The following is a 15,000-nucleotide window of genomic DNA, read 5'->3' on the forward strand; positions in this document are numbered from 1 at the left end:
TGCACACACACACACACACACACACACACACACACTTGCATGCACGCACACACCATGCATACGCACAAGTTGACTGCCAGCCAATTGTCTGTTAATTTCTTCATTGCTAAGGTGTGATCAATATGGAAAAACTCGAGTATGCAACCATTGAAGCATTCTGCGACAAAGGCTTGCGTGTCAATGGAAATGTCAGCCAAGATCTACTCAGCACCTTTAGTCAAGGAGTGACAACAAAACAAAAGAAGGCAGATGAGAGAGGATGGTCAGTTAAAAGACATCATTTAAGTATCCTCACTCTATTACACATTGTGCACAATTTCACAACCAATGAGTTAGCATGGTTGAGGGTAACTGTCTGTGGGGTTCACTTGGCACAACCACATTCATGTACGCCATAAAGTTATATTGTGATCTAGCCACATGTCCAGCATATTCTTGGTAAGAGCTAACCTAGCCTTGAAGTTCAGGCAATCGCCCAAAAAATGGGAAATGCGTGGTCTCTCATTTCTTTCGGGCGACAGTCTGAAACTTCGACGCTAGAGCTAACCCACACTCATCAGATGACAATGACCAGTGACCAATAGATTGTTGTAATAATCAGTCGTTAGATAGTCATACAGCTGTTGTTCTGTAGACAACGCACGTAGACCACAAACCAGCTACCGTAGGAACGTAGGCTAGCGCTCATATTAGTTTACTTCTGTTCAACACGATGTGATATTGTTATAGATACAAATGAAGCAAGTTGCTGACTGGCTGATTTAGAATGGCAGGTTGCATGCATACACAGGAGCGTAGCGTGACATAGGCTAGACCAGGCCATAGCTCCCATCATTTATAGGAGTGGTCATAAAAATTGTGGACTGTAAATACGTGTGAGGACCAAAGCTGTATATAGTATATACACCACCCTTTTCCAGTCTGTATCTGCCACTGATTCTACCTGTAACCATATCAATTAGAAGCCAATAAAAGTAGGCATGTCCATAAAAGTGGACGTGTCCCATAGCATCGTGAAGTTTAGCCGCCCATTTCTAGAGGTCACGCTATGCCCCTGGCATACATGTATGTATGGAATACGCAGTTAAGTGCAAAACGGATACCCTGAAAGTAACCATTCACTGACGTATTGTATGGTTCAGCTAAGCCGTAGATTCTCTAAACCTTCAGTCAAGCCAGTTTCCCATCTGTCCTCAACCATTTAACTTCCTCAATTACCAAAGTATATCAAACATGCATACATAAAGTATGCCCCCTCCTCTGCCTTTAACCAAGAGCTGGACATTAATCCAAGAACAACACAGTAAAAGTACAGTCAGACCTCATTATTCCGACACCCAATAATCCAACACCCTCAATTTGTGACAAAGGTACATGTGAAACCAATTTACGTGGGTCACTGTGTATTTGTTGATAATCCGATGTTAGTCCGACAGAAACCAGCGGGACATACATGGTCAAATAACAAGGTCTGACTGTGCAATTGCCTCGTTCCAGACTCTCGGGTCTGTTTAATTCCCGTATGATGGCTTGGTGGCTTAACAGCATCAGCATACGGGAACCCAGACATAAAGAAGTCGAGAGAGTTTGAAATAAGTCTTCAATACAACAATGTAAACATCGTTGTTACCTTGGTATTAGAGTTGTTCACTATGCCGTTGATTGACAGTCAGCATATGCTAATGCATCATTCCCCCATGTCCACAAATTCTAAGTCCATCAACATCAGTTACACGCAAACACAATAATTCTCACGCGACACATGAACACTAGTTGATAACAACCAATGCAACACTGCAGTCACTATACCTTAGATGCAGTAAAAAATTAGTACATACCCAAATGAGTCAAAAACAATTATTTTAAAATTATTTTCAGACAAATTTACTGTTTGTATTTCTTAGGTATTGTGATGTCCATGTGCCGGCCGCCACACTTCTCACCCTCATGGCCCAACACAACTGGTCACTACTCAATGCATTCAACACGAAGAGTACGTCACTCCAAGGCACAACGCTCGTGCCTTCCACCATGTACGTATTCACTCGACCAACCGACTCCACACAAATGCCATCACTCTCCAACATGTCAGATGACGCGATGAGAAGACCAACAGCAGCAACACCTCCGAAGTAACTCGCCATGGCATGCAATGTTCTGACTACTGGTTATTCACAATGGTTATAGTTATTATTTTAAGGCAATATAAATGTACATCAAAATTCATTACTGTTAATATTAATAAGTCTATATGATACCAGCTTGTTCCAATAGTTTTTGAGAGGCGAGTCGTACGACATCGGGATGAGCCAATATGTTGATGAGGTCATCATTTGTGATATCAATTCTTTGCTCTGTGTGTGGTTGAAGGTTGTGTGCTAAGTCAGTGAGTGCAGCATTGAGCAGCGATAGGTTCTCTTCTGAGCTGGCATGCTGCTGAAGCACAAGGAACACATGAGTATTACACACTAAACATCCTAAACGACAGTGTTCGCATTTATGCATATTAGGCAATCACGTGATCAACAGAAATGTGAAATTTGGAAACCCAAGTAACTTCGAAATATTACTGTGTTTTGATCAATTTGTATAGCCCGCCTATGCCCCTCAAGGTCATGATAAATACTTCACTTAGTTTGATTTGATATCAAATTGTGACTTGTACATTGTACTGAGATACACCACACGCACTGTATGAAGATACAAAGTCAATTGAACTGTTATGTTTCACTCATTCAGACATCATAGAGGGACTAAAGCCCATCACCCGTGTTAGATGTCTGTCTCTAGTGCTACTACATAAACCCTGTAGAACGTCTTGCATCCAAACCATTGCAATTCAATTGGACTTTGTGTCATTTTGGTGTCGTGGTTTGAGCTTTTAACCAGACAAACAACCAGACAGACAAGTTGGTAAACAGAGAAATGGTTAATGATGGATAGACAGACAAACGAATATAACAGAGACAGCCAGACAAGTAAATGGATGTTTTTAATATTTAATACATAATTAATGTAAAACAGTAGTAAAGAGATAAGCTTAACTAAGGGACTACTCACATCTGGGGAAACCATCCAATCTTCAGGACGTGCTGCCTCGTTGGGTGTTCTCATGCTCATCACCACGTTCCTGGCAATAGCCTCTTGTACGCGATCCAAACAGTCGCTCTCGACGTTCACCCACATGTTAACACTGATCGATGTGTTGAGACTCTCGACGAAATGCCACCAGTGCTTAGGAACAAATAAGACATGACCAGGCTCCAACACAACCTAAAATATAAAAAATTGATTGCACGCATACACACAACACAAAAATATGGTTGCATGAGAAAATGCAAATATTGAGTGTTCCATCCTAATATATATATATATATATATATATATATATATATATATATATATATATATATAAGATAAGATGTATTATGTCTTGGTGCTAACTGCATGTCAGTAGATATGTAATGCTTAGTTTACAGTGTCTCTGTAGTATGGGTTACCTCCACAGGCTCGGCATTTGCAAACCATGGATACGTCTCCAAGTCGGGTTGTTTGATATTAACTCGGCTAAAAACACTCGACTCTTCATACGGTAACCTCGTTGGATACAAACACGCAGACTGATCGGGAGGAAACAGCGTCCACCGTTTCTTCCCATACAGCTGTGCTACTAAATTAAATCCATATGTATCATAATGGCATGGTGTGTGTGCTCCACTTGAGCCCAACCAAAACGTGGAATGTTCACCAGTCATTTCCGGATGTCCAAACGGCGACCAATCAACGGCCTCTTTATACACAGGTATTTCTAAAAATAAATCCCGGATGTATTTATAATCGGCGTATGCGGCATGAACAACCGGGTTGAAATCTCCGAGTTTTGGAGCATCGAATTGAAATCCATCGTCCATCCTTGAACATTTCGACGACGAAATGATAACTCCACAATCATCAGTTTCCTCGAATCGCTGGTCTCCTTTTATCCAGCGCTGAAAGTCAATGAATGAAGCATCAACATACTGACACTGCGTCTCCCAGACAACGCCACTCGATTCATTCACCATCCGGGGAATTATCCGAAATTTTGTTCTCTTGTCTCCGAAGACTTCGCTCAGACGCTGCGGCGTCCACATGTTTCTGTACTGCCAGTGCTCAATCATGCTGCCAAACACGGCTGGTTCTTGTAGTGTCGTGTGCACAAGATGATGTGCAGAACTGGGGTCTAGTGAGTCGTAGATACGGCAGGAACGAACTGGAAGACCATGACAAGAAATTGCTGGCATCTCCATAAAGAAGAGTGGCAGTTTGCATCAACAGATCTACAAGCCTCGCACTTACCGCGCATGTCACGTGATTTTTCAAATTGATGCATAATGGTTTTATTCGTCGTGCCTTACGTGTTCTGTATGTTTATCTGCAAAAGTCATGACGAGTTCAACTGCCAGCAGAAACGCTTTACAAAGACAAACTCAATCCGCCACTACAGCTAAAGTAGCTAGACTCCTAAAATATTTTTCAGTACTTTCTTCCAAAACGATGTCAGTGCAAGCGCGCTAAAGGAAACGGACTTGGTACCCGGATACAAGTTTAGCCATACCTAACAAGTTATAAAGTTCAAGCGCTATTGGAGCATGGCTGTGACTTCTAGTAAGGGAGGTCGCGCAGAATTGATGCAACTACTAGAAAAGCTAGAAATCCGTAGCCAAGTCGTTGAACATCCTGCTGTGTTTACTGTGGAAGAGATGATGCCTCATGTGGGGCATCTTGTTGGAGCTCACAGCAAGAACCTTTTTCTGCGGGATAAGAAGAAGAAAGGCTTATGGCTGGTTACTACGCTAGCTGAGAGAGAAGTTAACTTGGGAGACTTGGGAAAGAAACTTTCCGTTTCTGGTGGATTGAGATTTGCAGATGAGGATGTAATGATCGACACTCTGAATGTCGCTCAAGGTAGGGATAGTAGAGTGTTGGTCAAGGTGTGGCGAGAGAGCACGCACGCACGCACGCACGCACGCACACACCACACACACACACACACACACACACACACGTTCTAAGACTTCTCTATTTTAGGCTGCTGTACTCCACTCGCTCTTTTCAACGACAAGGATCGTAAAGTTCAGTTCATCCTCGATGATGACTTTATCAACGGAGGCCATGAGCAAATCTTCTTTCACCCGATGGTCAATGAAGCTACACTAGGAATGTCTCCACAAGATTTTCTAAAATTTCTTGAAGCAATAGAACATAAACCAACACTCATTAGCTTTCAGTAGACAGCAGTAACAGCAATAAAATGTGAACGTTATTCTCTATTAAAATTGTAAATCCATGATATATTCTGTATATTACAGTTGTATGACTAATTGAATCTCATTATATTGTAGTATCTAACATTTGCTATTGCTGTCAGCCTGATGGTCGATTGGTTGGTGACGTCGCGTCACTAGAGTTTCTTGGCTCCTGGCAAGTATGGATTTTGCGATTCCTTGTCCATTGTGCTAAGCGTGTGGTTAACAAGTCGATGATGGGCTTCATCAGCTCTAATGGCAAGAATGACGTCACGCATCATAGCATCATCCTAGAAAAATCATTACATACATACATGGACCAACAAAAGGACTTCTTTTTCTGGTAGTTGACAAAAGTTACAGTTAGGAATGTCGTAGTAAGGGTTGAAGGGAGGTAGTTTGTCTTATGTTGGTACTGTATTTAGCTGTGTGTTGTACGTGTGTTAGTATGCCCCCAGTGGGAACTGCATTACTGTGTGTGATGCGATAGATATAAATATTATTATTATTTATTATTATATTATAGGTAAACAGATGTCTTGATTAATGACTAGTAATGACTTTAATTAATAGGACACTGTCTATTCAATTCAGCAGCATCATTTATCTCTCCCTTCTACACTGAAGCCGTTACCTTCTGGCTAAACTTGAATAATTACTAGAAAACTTCAATGCAATAGTTTGACTATATAAAGCATCATTAAATTCCATTTATTAAAGATTCTTTTACGATTGAGTTGTAAAATTCAAACTTTTTCAGAACTAATTTCAGCGTGACATGTGCTCACTTTTCACTCACTGACACACGCGTTGCTTGTCCTCGACACCATAGACTGTTATGCAGATTAATTTTAAAAATTGCAACAACAGACAATATAGTTAGCTATTCATAATGTCTGTTAACTGTCTCTTGCTTAACTTGCTAACATCAAACAGTGACCTGGTTGATGTCTGTCAACTAGCTAGTAATTTTGCTCTGCCATTGGCCAACAGCAAGTTGACAGTACTGAGTATTATCATACCGTATTCTTGCATTTGCTTCATCTTTTGCTACCACGTGATAATTCCAATTTGCAAAATTAATTTCCAAAACTCAAACAAACAAACCCAATACAGATTTATATCAGATTTATATCATACATACCCCAAGCTTCCAGTAGTCCTTTGCAATTGCGGGAGCCTTTGTGTGTTGCCAAATGGGAAGATGACCTGCATCCATATCCTGTTGAACAACACGTCGTAACTGAGCAGTGATTTACTGCAGTCAAGCATCTATGTCTGTATTCCTTGCTTGCTGTGTGTCTGTGTGCACGCGCGCGCGCACGTGTGTGTGTGTGTGTGTGTGTGTGTGTGTGTGTGTGTGTGTGTGTGTGTGTCTGTGTGTGTGTGTGTGTGTGTGTGTGTGTGTGTGTGTGTGTGTGTGTGTGTGTCTGTGTGTGTGTGTGTGTGTGTGAGTGTGTGTGTGTGTGAGTGTGTGTGTGTGTGTGTGTGTGTGTGTGTGTGTGTGTGTGTGTGTCTGTGTGTGTGTGTGTGTGTGTGTGTGTGTGTGTGTGTGTGTGTGTGTGTGTGTGTGTGTGTGTGTGTCTGTGTCTGTGTGTCTGTGTGTGTGTATGTGTCTGTGTCTGTGTCTGTGTGTAACCATGCATATACAATAGCTCATTCATACTTCTAGACATTTAGTGTACGTTTTCACTGCCTCTTCCTCCAGATAACCAACAAATCGATGACAGAAGCTTGGACTCACCAAGTAACAAAGAAAAAACACATTGACAAATATTCCTATAAAAAATAAAACAAATAGACTACAGGAACATTTTGCAAGATTCCAAGAATTGTGTGTACGTGTGTGTGTGTGTGTGTGTGTGTGTGTGTGTGTGTGTGTGTGTGTGTGTGTGTGTGTGTGTGTGTGTTACTGTCACTTTCAACAACTACTGGTTAGTATGTACTACACTTTGATAATCACCTTGAGTCATAAGTACCATTGCTCGAAACAGAATTGAAGGATTTCGCAATTTTAGAGCAGTCATCAGATGCATTCTCTCATTTTCTGCCTCTTCTGTAGACAGATTGTTTGTACAGTGCAAATCACAATGATAATAGCAACAATGCTGATGATATGCTCTCTAATACACACACACACACACACACACACACACACACACACACACACACACACACACACACACACACACACACACACACACACACACACACACACACACACACACACACACGCACGCACCCACCCACGCATGCACACCCACACCCACGCATGCGTGCACGCGAGCACACACACACACACACCAGAAAAACAAAACCAAACAAATCTGAAGCACCAACAACACAAAACGTATACCAAGCAGTGTATGTATCCATCCATGGTCTCGTCGCATTTTCCGCAGTGAGTGTAAATGCCTCGTCATTGCTGCCACCATTCCAGGCACACCGGCAACAGTTTCCAGAAATATTATTCGACTAGAAAATTTGGTCATTATTGAATGCACTTTTTCCACAAATTGCAAACAGACTGACTTAAGCCATTTGCCTTCGTGTCGTTTTCCAAATTTAAATCCCGAGAATAAATCAAAGTTGAAACGTAGAAGTTGTACGCTCCAATATGCTAACTTGTCGCTAGATGTTTTTGGCTCTGTGTGTGTTACTTTAACACTGTGGACATCCTCTGCACTCCTGACAAAAATACATAGAGATATATGTATGCTGTCTGTCTGTCTCTTTAATTTGATACCCGACTGGTCTATGCATCTGTGTCTGTGTGTTGTCTGCCTGCCTGTCTGTCTGTATGTCTGTCTGTCTGTCAAATACATATATTTCAATCCAAAGAAATTTCCATCAAGAGCTTAAAAGCTAGTCTTTAAATAGATATCCTCTAAATCAACAACAAACACTTAAGGCTACAGCAGATGACCCATAGGGGGGTCAGAATACACTTAACCACTTAGTTTAAACAAATTGATATTTGTCAAGGACACTGGTGTCTGTCTGTCTGTCGGTCAATTTCATTTATTGAAACACAAACTCTACATTACATTTCTAACACTAAATGCAAACAAGCTACTGAGTTCTGTCTGCATGTGCATGGTTTTTGTTTGTTGTTTGTTTGTTTGTTTGTCTGTCTGTCTGTCTATCCAATATATATATTCAATATTGAAATCTACATACAACACATGCAACTAAGTAAGTCTAATGTCCCGATGTGTCTGTATGTCTGTCAATTTCATTTATTGAAACACAAACTCTACGTTACATTTCTAACACTAAATGCAAACAAGCTACTGAGTTGAGATTTAGTTTAATGCAAACTACTTCGATAGTCTCTATTGTATATGTTCTCATCTACTTCTTCAGGGAAGACACGAGTCAGCTTATGGAGGATGACTTTAGCGTTACATCGTTGTAATATTGTATATATTGAGATTTTTCCCCCAAAAAACCTCTAAAGTCAGCTTCATTTGTATAGCCTTCAATGTCTCTTGACCTTCTGGCTAGTTTGTTTAGATAGTTGGTAGCTTCTGATCCCCAAGTTCCAAAATGTTCAAATACCAAAAAAGTGAAATTGAAGATTGATGTATTGCCGACAAGTTGTTGTCTTTCTTTCTGTCTGTCTGTCTGTCTGTTTGTTTTTTATGTATGTATGTATGTATGTATGTCATTCTGTTCGCTTCCAGCCCTCTATTTAAATATACAAGGTATACATAATCATTCATCCTTATAGTGAACACAAACTTCATTCATTTAGTCAATCAATCAGTCAGTAATTAAGTCAGTAAATCTGCCTGCATGTCTGTCTGCCCACCTCTTCATTAAATTGTCTGTCTGCACATGCACAGCATAGTCTCACAATAAATCATGCAAGAGTACACAACAATTCATCAACTAAAATGCTACGTTACCATATTGGATGAGGGAAAACCGTACTGCCTTGACTTTTATTAGCATCTTCATTCTTCTCGGCAGCAAAGTGCTTAGGCTCATTAGCACTGATTTGTGAAAAACATCGAATTCCTTCTCTGTTCAAGCAAGTTGCTGACACTAGGAAGTGCCTCTGGCGAGTAAATCTCTGCAAAAGTCGTGGATACATCAAAGGGTTTCGCGTCGAAATTGCTTGACGCAACAAAAGATGACGCAACAAAGATCCTGAAGTAAACTTTGAAAGGTTGAAGCATACGGGTGTTTACACGTTTTTGCTAATTGACAGTGCATCATCACATACGTGGGCGGCATTTCACAGAGGCGTCGATCACGTTTACCAGCGTGTGTGTGTGTGTGTGTGTGTGTGTGTGTGTGTGTGTGTGTGTGTGTGTGTGTGCGCGCGTGCGTGCGTGCGTGCGTGCGTGCGTGCGTGTGTGATGTGGTGTGGTGTGTGTGTGTGTGTGTATGTGTGTGTGTGTGTGTGTGTGTGTGTGTGTGTGTGTGTGTGTGTGTGTGTGTGTGTGTGTGTGTGTGTGTCTGTGTCTGTGTGCGTGTGTGTGTGGTGTGTGTGTGTGTGTGTGTGTGTGTGTGTGTGTGTGTGTGGTGTGTGTGTGTGTGTGTGTGTGTGTGTGTGTGTGTGTGTGTGTGTGTGTGTGTGTGTGTGTGTGTGTGTCTGTGTGTGTCTGTGTGTGTCTGTGTCTGTGTCTGTGTGCGTGTGCGTGTGCGTGTGGTGTGTGTGTCTGTGTCTGTGTCTGTGTCTGTGTGCGTGTGCGTGTGTTGTGTGTGGTGTGTGTGTGTGTGTGTGTGTGTGTGTGTGTGTGTGTGTGTGTGTGTGTGTGTGTGGTGTGTGTGTGTGGTGTGTGTGTGTGTGTGTGTGTGTGTGTGCGTGTGTGTGTGTGGTGTGTGTGTGTGTGTGTGGTGTGTGTGTGTGTGTGTGTGTGTGTGTGTGTGTGTGTGTGTGTGTGTCGTCTGTGTCTGTGTGCGTGGTGTGTGTGTGTGTGTGTGTGTGTGTGTGTGTGTGTGTGTGTGTGTGTGTGTGAGTACGTGTTTGTGTGTCTGTGTGTCGTCTGTGTGTGTGTGTGTGTGTGTGTGTGTGTGTGTGTGTGTGTGTGTGTGTGTGTGTGTGTGGTGTGTGTGGTGTGTGTGTGTGTGTGTGTGTGTGTGTGTGTGTGTGTGTGTGTGTGTGTGTGTGCTCGAACTACACAGTTAATTGCCCCTCAATAGATCTGATTTCAAAGACAATCTATTAATTTGCACTCTGTAATTCACTAAAACTTGCAGTCTCTATCACACAACAACAAAGCTACTAAACCTTACACTAAGCATCACATCCACTAGTAGACACAATCATGGAAAACTATCATCTTCATCTTCAGCTAACTCCTTAGCAAACTCCAAATCTTGCTGCTCTCTCTCACGCCGCATCTACCAATCAATAAAACACAACATCAAATCACAATCAACAGCAGTTGCTTTCCATATAAAACAAATTTCTGGTAGAGAAAAATGTATTATACAGTGTGGCACAATCGACCAGCAGTCCTCATACCGACATTCACACCGCATTCATACCTCCACTGACTCCAGCTCTTTGTTGTACGACTTGGGAGGAAATCTCATTGCCTATTCAAGCGAAATCTAGATTAATACAATACGACACACACACACACACACACACACACACACACACACACACACACACACACACACACACACACACACACACACACACGTGCCTTGACACATTGATTGTGCAGCTCCAAGCAGAACGTGATTCGTTGGTGAAATGCGCCCTGCGGCTCAGTCGTTGAGTAGACATCAACGTTTTCCTACATAAACAAGTCAGCAATTATATGTAGAGTTGTGCACTCCACATAAATACATCAGTTTGTCATACAAAATTATTGCCAATTTTTTTTGGTATTTATTGCTGTTTGTATTCCTTTGTTTGTGTGTCTTTTCAGTGTCATTATTGTAGATTGGTGGTTACAGACCTTAGACTGAACGAAGCCGTTATCGTGATCAATTGTAGCTTCGATTACACCATCTTTGATTGCCTGAAATCGAGACACACAATGATATAGAGACGAACACATCAAACACACAAACAATCACATGAAGGGAGCGTTCAAATACTAGTTCCAGTTCTAGAACTGGTACTGCCAGAATGTCAGACCTGTTGGAACTCTTGCTAGCAAACAAACGCCTAGAACTTTCAGCAAGTTGAGCATGCGCAAAGGTTCATACTTCCGGTAAGCGTTTCAATAACAAGTAGAGTGGCGTTTCTACTCCACTTGCTGTAGCCTGTTCAAACATCAGCAGTGCTTTCGCTTTGGGTTTCTTGGAGATGCTCGCCAAGAAGGTCACTGCAATCTGTTCCAAATGTCGCTTCTTCTGGTGTTTGCCAAGCCAATGGTCACCACAAGTTCATTAAAACCAACAAGAAGGTCCACAACGGTCTCAGCAAGTGTACCCGCCATTTCACTTCGGCAACCTCTGGGGATTTTTGTGTTTAGAGCGTGACAGTTCCAACAGTTCCAGCTCGCTAGGCAGAACTGCTAGAACTACCAATCAAATGCTATAGAACTTTTCTCTCCCCCACACATGCACACACACACACACACACACACACACACACACACACACACACACACACACACACAGAACTGATGCAAACGAGCACATCAGCATGCAGACGGACATCAATCACCTTTGCCACAATAAACTCGGCTTCTATTGGACTGTCCAACTGCAGCTTTTCGGCCACATCAGCTAGTGATATCCTCGAGTATGAAAGACTGATCATACGCACACCTGTCTTGATCACATTGTGATGCAGCCTATAAACACTATATCTCAGGCAAAGATATCAAAACAATGTACACACACACACACACACACACACACACACACACCACACGCATGCACACACGCACGCATGCACACACGCACACACACACACACACACACACACACACACACACACACACACACACACACACACACACACACCAAATCACCTCAATATCAACGTGTACGTATGGTCCTTCTTGAACTGTTCAGAACATTCGCCGACAACAGCAGCAAACTTGCTCAAATCTCCCATGCGTACGGCTACAACCAACCCACTCATCACCACGCACGACAACCTCCAACCGTCAATGCAAACAAAAACAAGTCAGACCTTGAACTAGCTGCAGGTAAGGCTGTAAAGGCTTCCTAAGGAAAGGCTCTCGAAACACACTTCTGTCAGGAATCTCTCCAAGCAGCAACTGGACAGTGACAGCCAACTTGGTAGCCTATTTAGACAAGGTAAGAGAGATTACATTTTGACTCAACCAGACCGTACTACTGACCAAATAGTACCTACTGATCAATGCAGTCTGTCTGTCTGTCTGTCTGTCTGCCTTTTATTTTCAACGTCAATAGTACCTGTCTGTCTGTCTGCCTGTCTGTCCGTCTGTCTGTGTGTCTGTCTGTCTGTCTGTCGTAATTTTCAACATCAATACTACCTGTATGTCTGTCAGTCTGTCTGTGTGTCTGTCTGTCCGTCTGTCAATGCATATATTTTGAACAATGAACTACAATAACCATCAGCAGCAAGCTAAAAATAAAGTTCAATAATTACAATAAATTTCTTACTACATGAAAATAAACCTAAAAGATAGTCTGGTCGTCAATAAGACTAACACTAGCAGCCATTTATCTAGCAAACAACTGGTCTACTTTGCTGAGGCTTTCATCTTCATGAGACAGTGAGGAGACCATCTTGATAATGGTGTTACTATTGCATTTCTGTAGTTAAACTGAGAATCCTTTTCTCCAGTGGCCTAAGAATTCACTTGGGTTTGGTTTTCCTAACTCATCAACAGATGATTTAGACAGATGCTTTAGATATTTGAGACCATCCAAACTCCATCTTCCAAAATGTTCCATGACGAGAGGTATCATTTTGACAGAAGCACAACCCACTCTTGTTTCCGAGCTATATATTTAATTTTCTTTCTTTCTTCCCGTCTCAAAGCAGCAGCACCATCTGTATGAGCAGATCTCGGGGATACGTCAAAACTTCATGGATACGTCAAAACTTCATGGATGTGCCAAGGCAAGATCTAAATCAAGCTGGCACCAGACTGTGCATATGTCTCTCTGTCTGTCTGTTCATCCATCTGTCTGTTCATCCGCCTGTCTGTCCAGAAGTCTCTCTGTCTGTCCAGAAGTCTCTCTGTCTGTCCATCCATGGAAAGACTCATCTACTCTCTGTTCGCGTTGACTTTGTGCTTTGAAAATCTGTAATAACTTCTGCACAATAGGACAGACGGTGACAATCTCGGTATCATTCGAAGCCGCAAGTTCCCGGATTTTCTATAGCTAGGGTAACGATGGCATATGTATTACACAGGTGGTTTGATAAGGCTTTTGCATATCAAGAGTCATTAGGGTTCTTAACTTATTAAGAAGGTTTGATCTTACAACAAGAATGCTGCTAATAGAGGAAGTAGCCAATTAACAAGGTCACTAAACAGTCCGCTGCCTTGACATCAACTCACAGTTGCTCTTGTTTCGCAAGTAGTTGCTTGATATTTCTGACTCCTCTTCTCGTTCTGCTTCGTCTTGATAGCCTGCGACTTTCTCTACCGTTACCTAACATCTTTGTATTGTAATATGACCTCTAGAATGTAAAGTTAATGTGATATCACTTAACATCTGAGTGTGGTAAACAAATACAGCTGCATCATTAGTCACTTGGAGCGCAAAGTCAACGCGAACAGAGAGTAGTGTAGTTGTTTCGGTAAGCTGAGCTGCAATACTTACTCACTAAATTTTAATAGACACCTAGATTTTAATGGAAGTGTAGATCTTACTGCACCAGTGTTAAAGGTACAATCCGTTGTTTAGCACTATGCCCCCCCCCAAACTTGATTGCATACTATACGCAATCAAGTTAGTAGGTTGGGCTGAACTACAGGCAAAGCTGGATATCACAGCGTAGTCACCGTTACAAATAAGGAAAACATATGAGAGCAATTTTGCAATCTCGTTGTTGAAGCAGAGTTCGGGTCACACACACACCAACTTGTCACACACACACACCAACTTGTCACACACACACACCAACTTGTCATCTTTCCTCACGTCGAAGGCACCAAATAGGTTACGTTTTACACAAAACCAGGTTTGAACATGTGAGCGCTACATAGCAGCGTGAAAACAGAGCACATACGATGATCACGTGGTAAGCAATAAGTAGGTCACGTGGTAAGTGCAAGCGAACAAATGCAGTGCAGTTGGTCCCTTCAGCCTTGCATGCGCATCCATGCCCGTTGCATAACCCACGGGCACATTTTCTCAACGTCTAGCAAGTGTGTTCTGGCTCCTAGCATTAGCGCACGTTGACGGAATGTTTCTCACGTGACCATCGTGCGCTCTGCTTTCAGGCTATTTGCTGCTAATATCTAGCGCTCTCATATCAAGCTTTGCCTGTAGTTCAGACAAACCTTCTATATTGATTGCATAGCTATGCAATCAAGTTTACGTGGGCATAGTGCTAAACGACGAAGTGTACCTTTAAACTAGCATGTGTAATATTACATCTATCTGTCTGAAATCTACCTGTCTGTCCATTCGTCCAACTGTCTGTTTGTTTGTCTACCTGTCTGTCCATTCATACATCTGTCTGTCTGTCTGTCCGTCCATCTGTCTGTCTGTCCGTCCATCTGTCTGTCTGTCCGACCATGTGCCCATCCATTGTCTGTCTGTCCATCCTTGTGTCCATTCGTCT

General features: G+C 42.2%; 5 protein-coding genes across 9 annotated transcripts in view; 2 read left to right on the forward strand and 3 right to left on the reverse strand.

Annotated features, from left to right (window-relative positions):
- LOC134194726 (uncharacterized) overlaps positions 1 to 2,136 on the forward strand; it is a 3,818-nt gene extending 1,682 nt beyond the window's left edge. For both annotated transcript variants that reach the window (XM_062663677.1, XM_062663676.1), the window contains 2 exons: positions 112 to 262; positions 1,905 to 2,136. In XM_062663677.1, coding sequence (XP_062519661.1) covers positions 112 to 262; positions 1,905 to 2,136 — 383 coding nt within the window. The remainder of the gene's footprint in view (positions 1 to 111; positions 263 to 1,904) is intronic.
- LOC134194725 (HSPB1-associated protein 1-like) lies at positions 1,998 to 4,320 on the reverse strand. 2 transcript variants are annotated; one of them, XM_062663675.1, is made up of 3 exons: positions 3,501 to 4,320; positions 3,061 to 3,273; positions 1,998 to 2,433 (listed from the first exon to the last, which is right to left on the reverse strand). In XM_062663675.1, exons 1-3 carry the CDS (start codon positions 4,287 to 4,289, stop codon positions 2,248 to 2,250), a joined length of 1,188 nt encoding a protein of 395 aa, XP_062519659.1. In that variant the 5' UTR covers positions 4,290 to 4,320; the 3' UTR covers positions 1,998 to 2,247. The 2 variants fall into 2 exon arrangements, with proteins under 2 accessions (XP_062519659.1, XP_062519658.1); XM_062663674.1 differs by having other exon boundaries at positions 1,998 to 2,436.
- Positions 4,321 to 4,573: 253 nt separating this feature from the next.
- LOC134194461 (prolyl-tRNA synthetase associated domain-containing protein 1-like) lies at positions 4,574 to 5,363 on the forward strand. The gene is made up of 2 exons (XM_062663384.1): positions 4,574 to 4,947; positions 5,071 to 5,363. The coding sequence occupies exons 1-2, from the start codon at positions 4,632 to 4,634 to the stop codon at positions 5,271 to 5,273; spliced, it is 519 nt and encodes a 172-aa protein (XP_062519368.1). The 5' UTR covers positions 4,574 to 4,631; the 3' UTR covers positions 5,274 to 5,363.
- Positions 5,244 to 9,463, reverse strand: LOC134194459 (uncharacterized). Of its 3 annotated transcripts, none has more exons than XM_062663382.1 (7): positions 9,200 to 9,463; positions 7,821 to 7,976; positions 7,645 to 7,763; positions 7,252 to 7,341; positions 6,955 to 7,067; positions 6,433 to 6,510; positions 5,244 to 5,578 (listed from the first exon to the last, which is right to left on the reverse strand). In XM_062663382.1, exons 1-7 carry the CDS (start codon positions 9,385 to 9,387, stop codon positions 5,444 to 5,446), a joined length of 879 nt encoding a protein of 292 aa, XP_062519366.1. In that variant the 5' UTR covers positions 9,388 to 9,463; the 3' UTR covers positions 5,244 to 5,443. The 3 variants fall into 3 exon arrangements, 2 of the variants coding, with proteins under 2 accessions (XP_062519366.1, XP_062519365.1); XM_062663381.1 differs by having other exon boundaries at positions 5,246 to 5,578; positions 7,252 to 7,344; XR_009972213.1 differs by having other exon boundaries at positions 5,439 to 5,578; positions 6,311 to 6,510; positions 7,252 to 7,344.
- Positions 9,464 to 10,439: 976 nt separating this feature from the next.
- The window catches only part of LOC134194458 (26S proteasome non-ATPase regulatory subunit 3-like), a 10,834-nt gene continuing 6,273 nt past the window's right edge, over positions 10,440 to 15,000 (reverse strand). Inside the window, exons 9-15 of the mRNA XM_062663380.1 lie at positions 12,403 to 12,517; positions 12,239 to 12,332; positions 11,929 to 12,058; positions 11,213 to 11,275; positions 10,955 to 11,047; positions 10,791 to 10,841; positions 10,440 to 10,643 (exon numbers count right to left, since the gene is read on the reverse strand). Coding sequence (XP_062519364.1) covers positions 10,566 to 10,643; positions 10,791 to 10,841; positions 10,955 to 11,047; positions 11,213 to 11,275; positions 11,929 to 12,058; positions 12,239 to 12,332; positions 12,403 to 12,517 — 624 coding nt within the window. The 3' untranslated portion in view covers positions 10,440 to 10,565. The remainder of the gene's footprint in view (positions 10,644 to 10,790; positions 10,842 to 10,954; positions 11,048 to 11,212; positions 11,276 to 11,928; positions 12,059 to 12,238; positions 12,333 to 12,402; positions 12,518 to 15,000) is intronic.

Source organism: Corticium candelabrum, chromosome 19 (assembly GCF_963422355.1).
Source record: "Corticium candelabrum chromosome 19, ooCorCand1.1, whole genome shotgun sequence".
In the NCBI taxonomy this organism is placed as follows: domain Eukaryota; kingdom Metazoa; phylum Porifera; class Homoscleromorpha; order Homosclerophorida; family Plakinidae; genus Corticium; species Corticium candelabrum.

Coding starts and splice junctions, on each gene's coding strand:
- LOC134194725 (XM_062663674.1), bottom strand. CDS start 4,289: ATGGAGATGCCAGCAATTTCTTGTCATGGTCTTCCAGTTCGTTCCTGC. Junction 3,274..3,500: donor CAAATGCCGAGCCTGTGGAG/GTAACCCATACT, acceptor TTTATATTTTAG/GTTGTGTTGGAGCCTGGTCA. Junction 2,437..3,060: donor ATTGGATGGTTTCCCCAGAT/GTGAGTAGTCCC, acceptor CTTGTGCTTCAG/CAGCATGCCAGCTCAGAAGA.
- LOC134194461 (XM_062663384.1), top strand. CDS start 4,632: ATGGCTGTGACTTCTAGTAAGGGAGGTCGCGCAGAATTGATGCAACTA. Junction 4,948..5,070: donor CACTCTGAATGTCGCTCAAG/GTAGGGATAGTA, acceptor TCTCTATTTTAG/GCTGCTGTACTCCACTCGCT.
- LOC134194459 (XM_062663381.1), bottom strand. CDS start 9,387: ATGTATCCACGACTTTTGCAGAGATTTACTCGCCAGAGGCACTTCCTA. Junction 7,764..7,820: donor CACGAAGGCAAATGGCTTAA/GTCAGTCTGTTT, acceptor CAAATTTTCTAG/TCGAATAATATTTCTGGAAA. Junction 7,345..7,644: donor ATGGATACATACACTGCTTG/GTATACGTTTTG, acceptor ATCTGTCTACAG/AAGAGGCAGAAAATGAGAGA.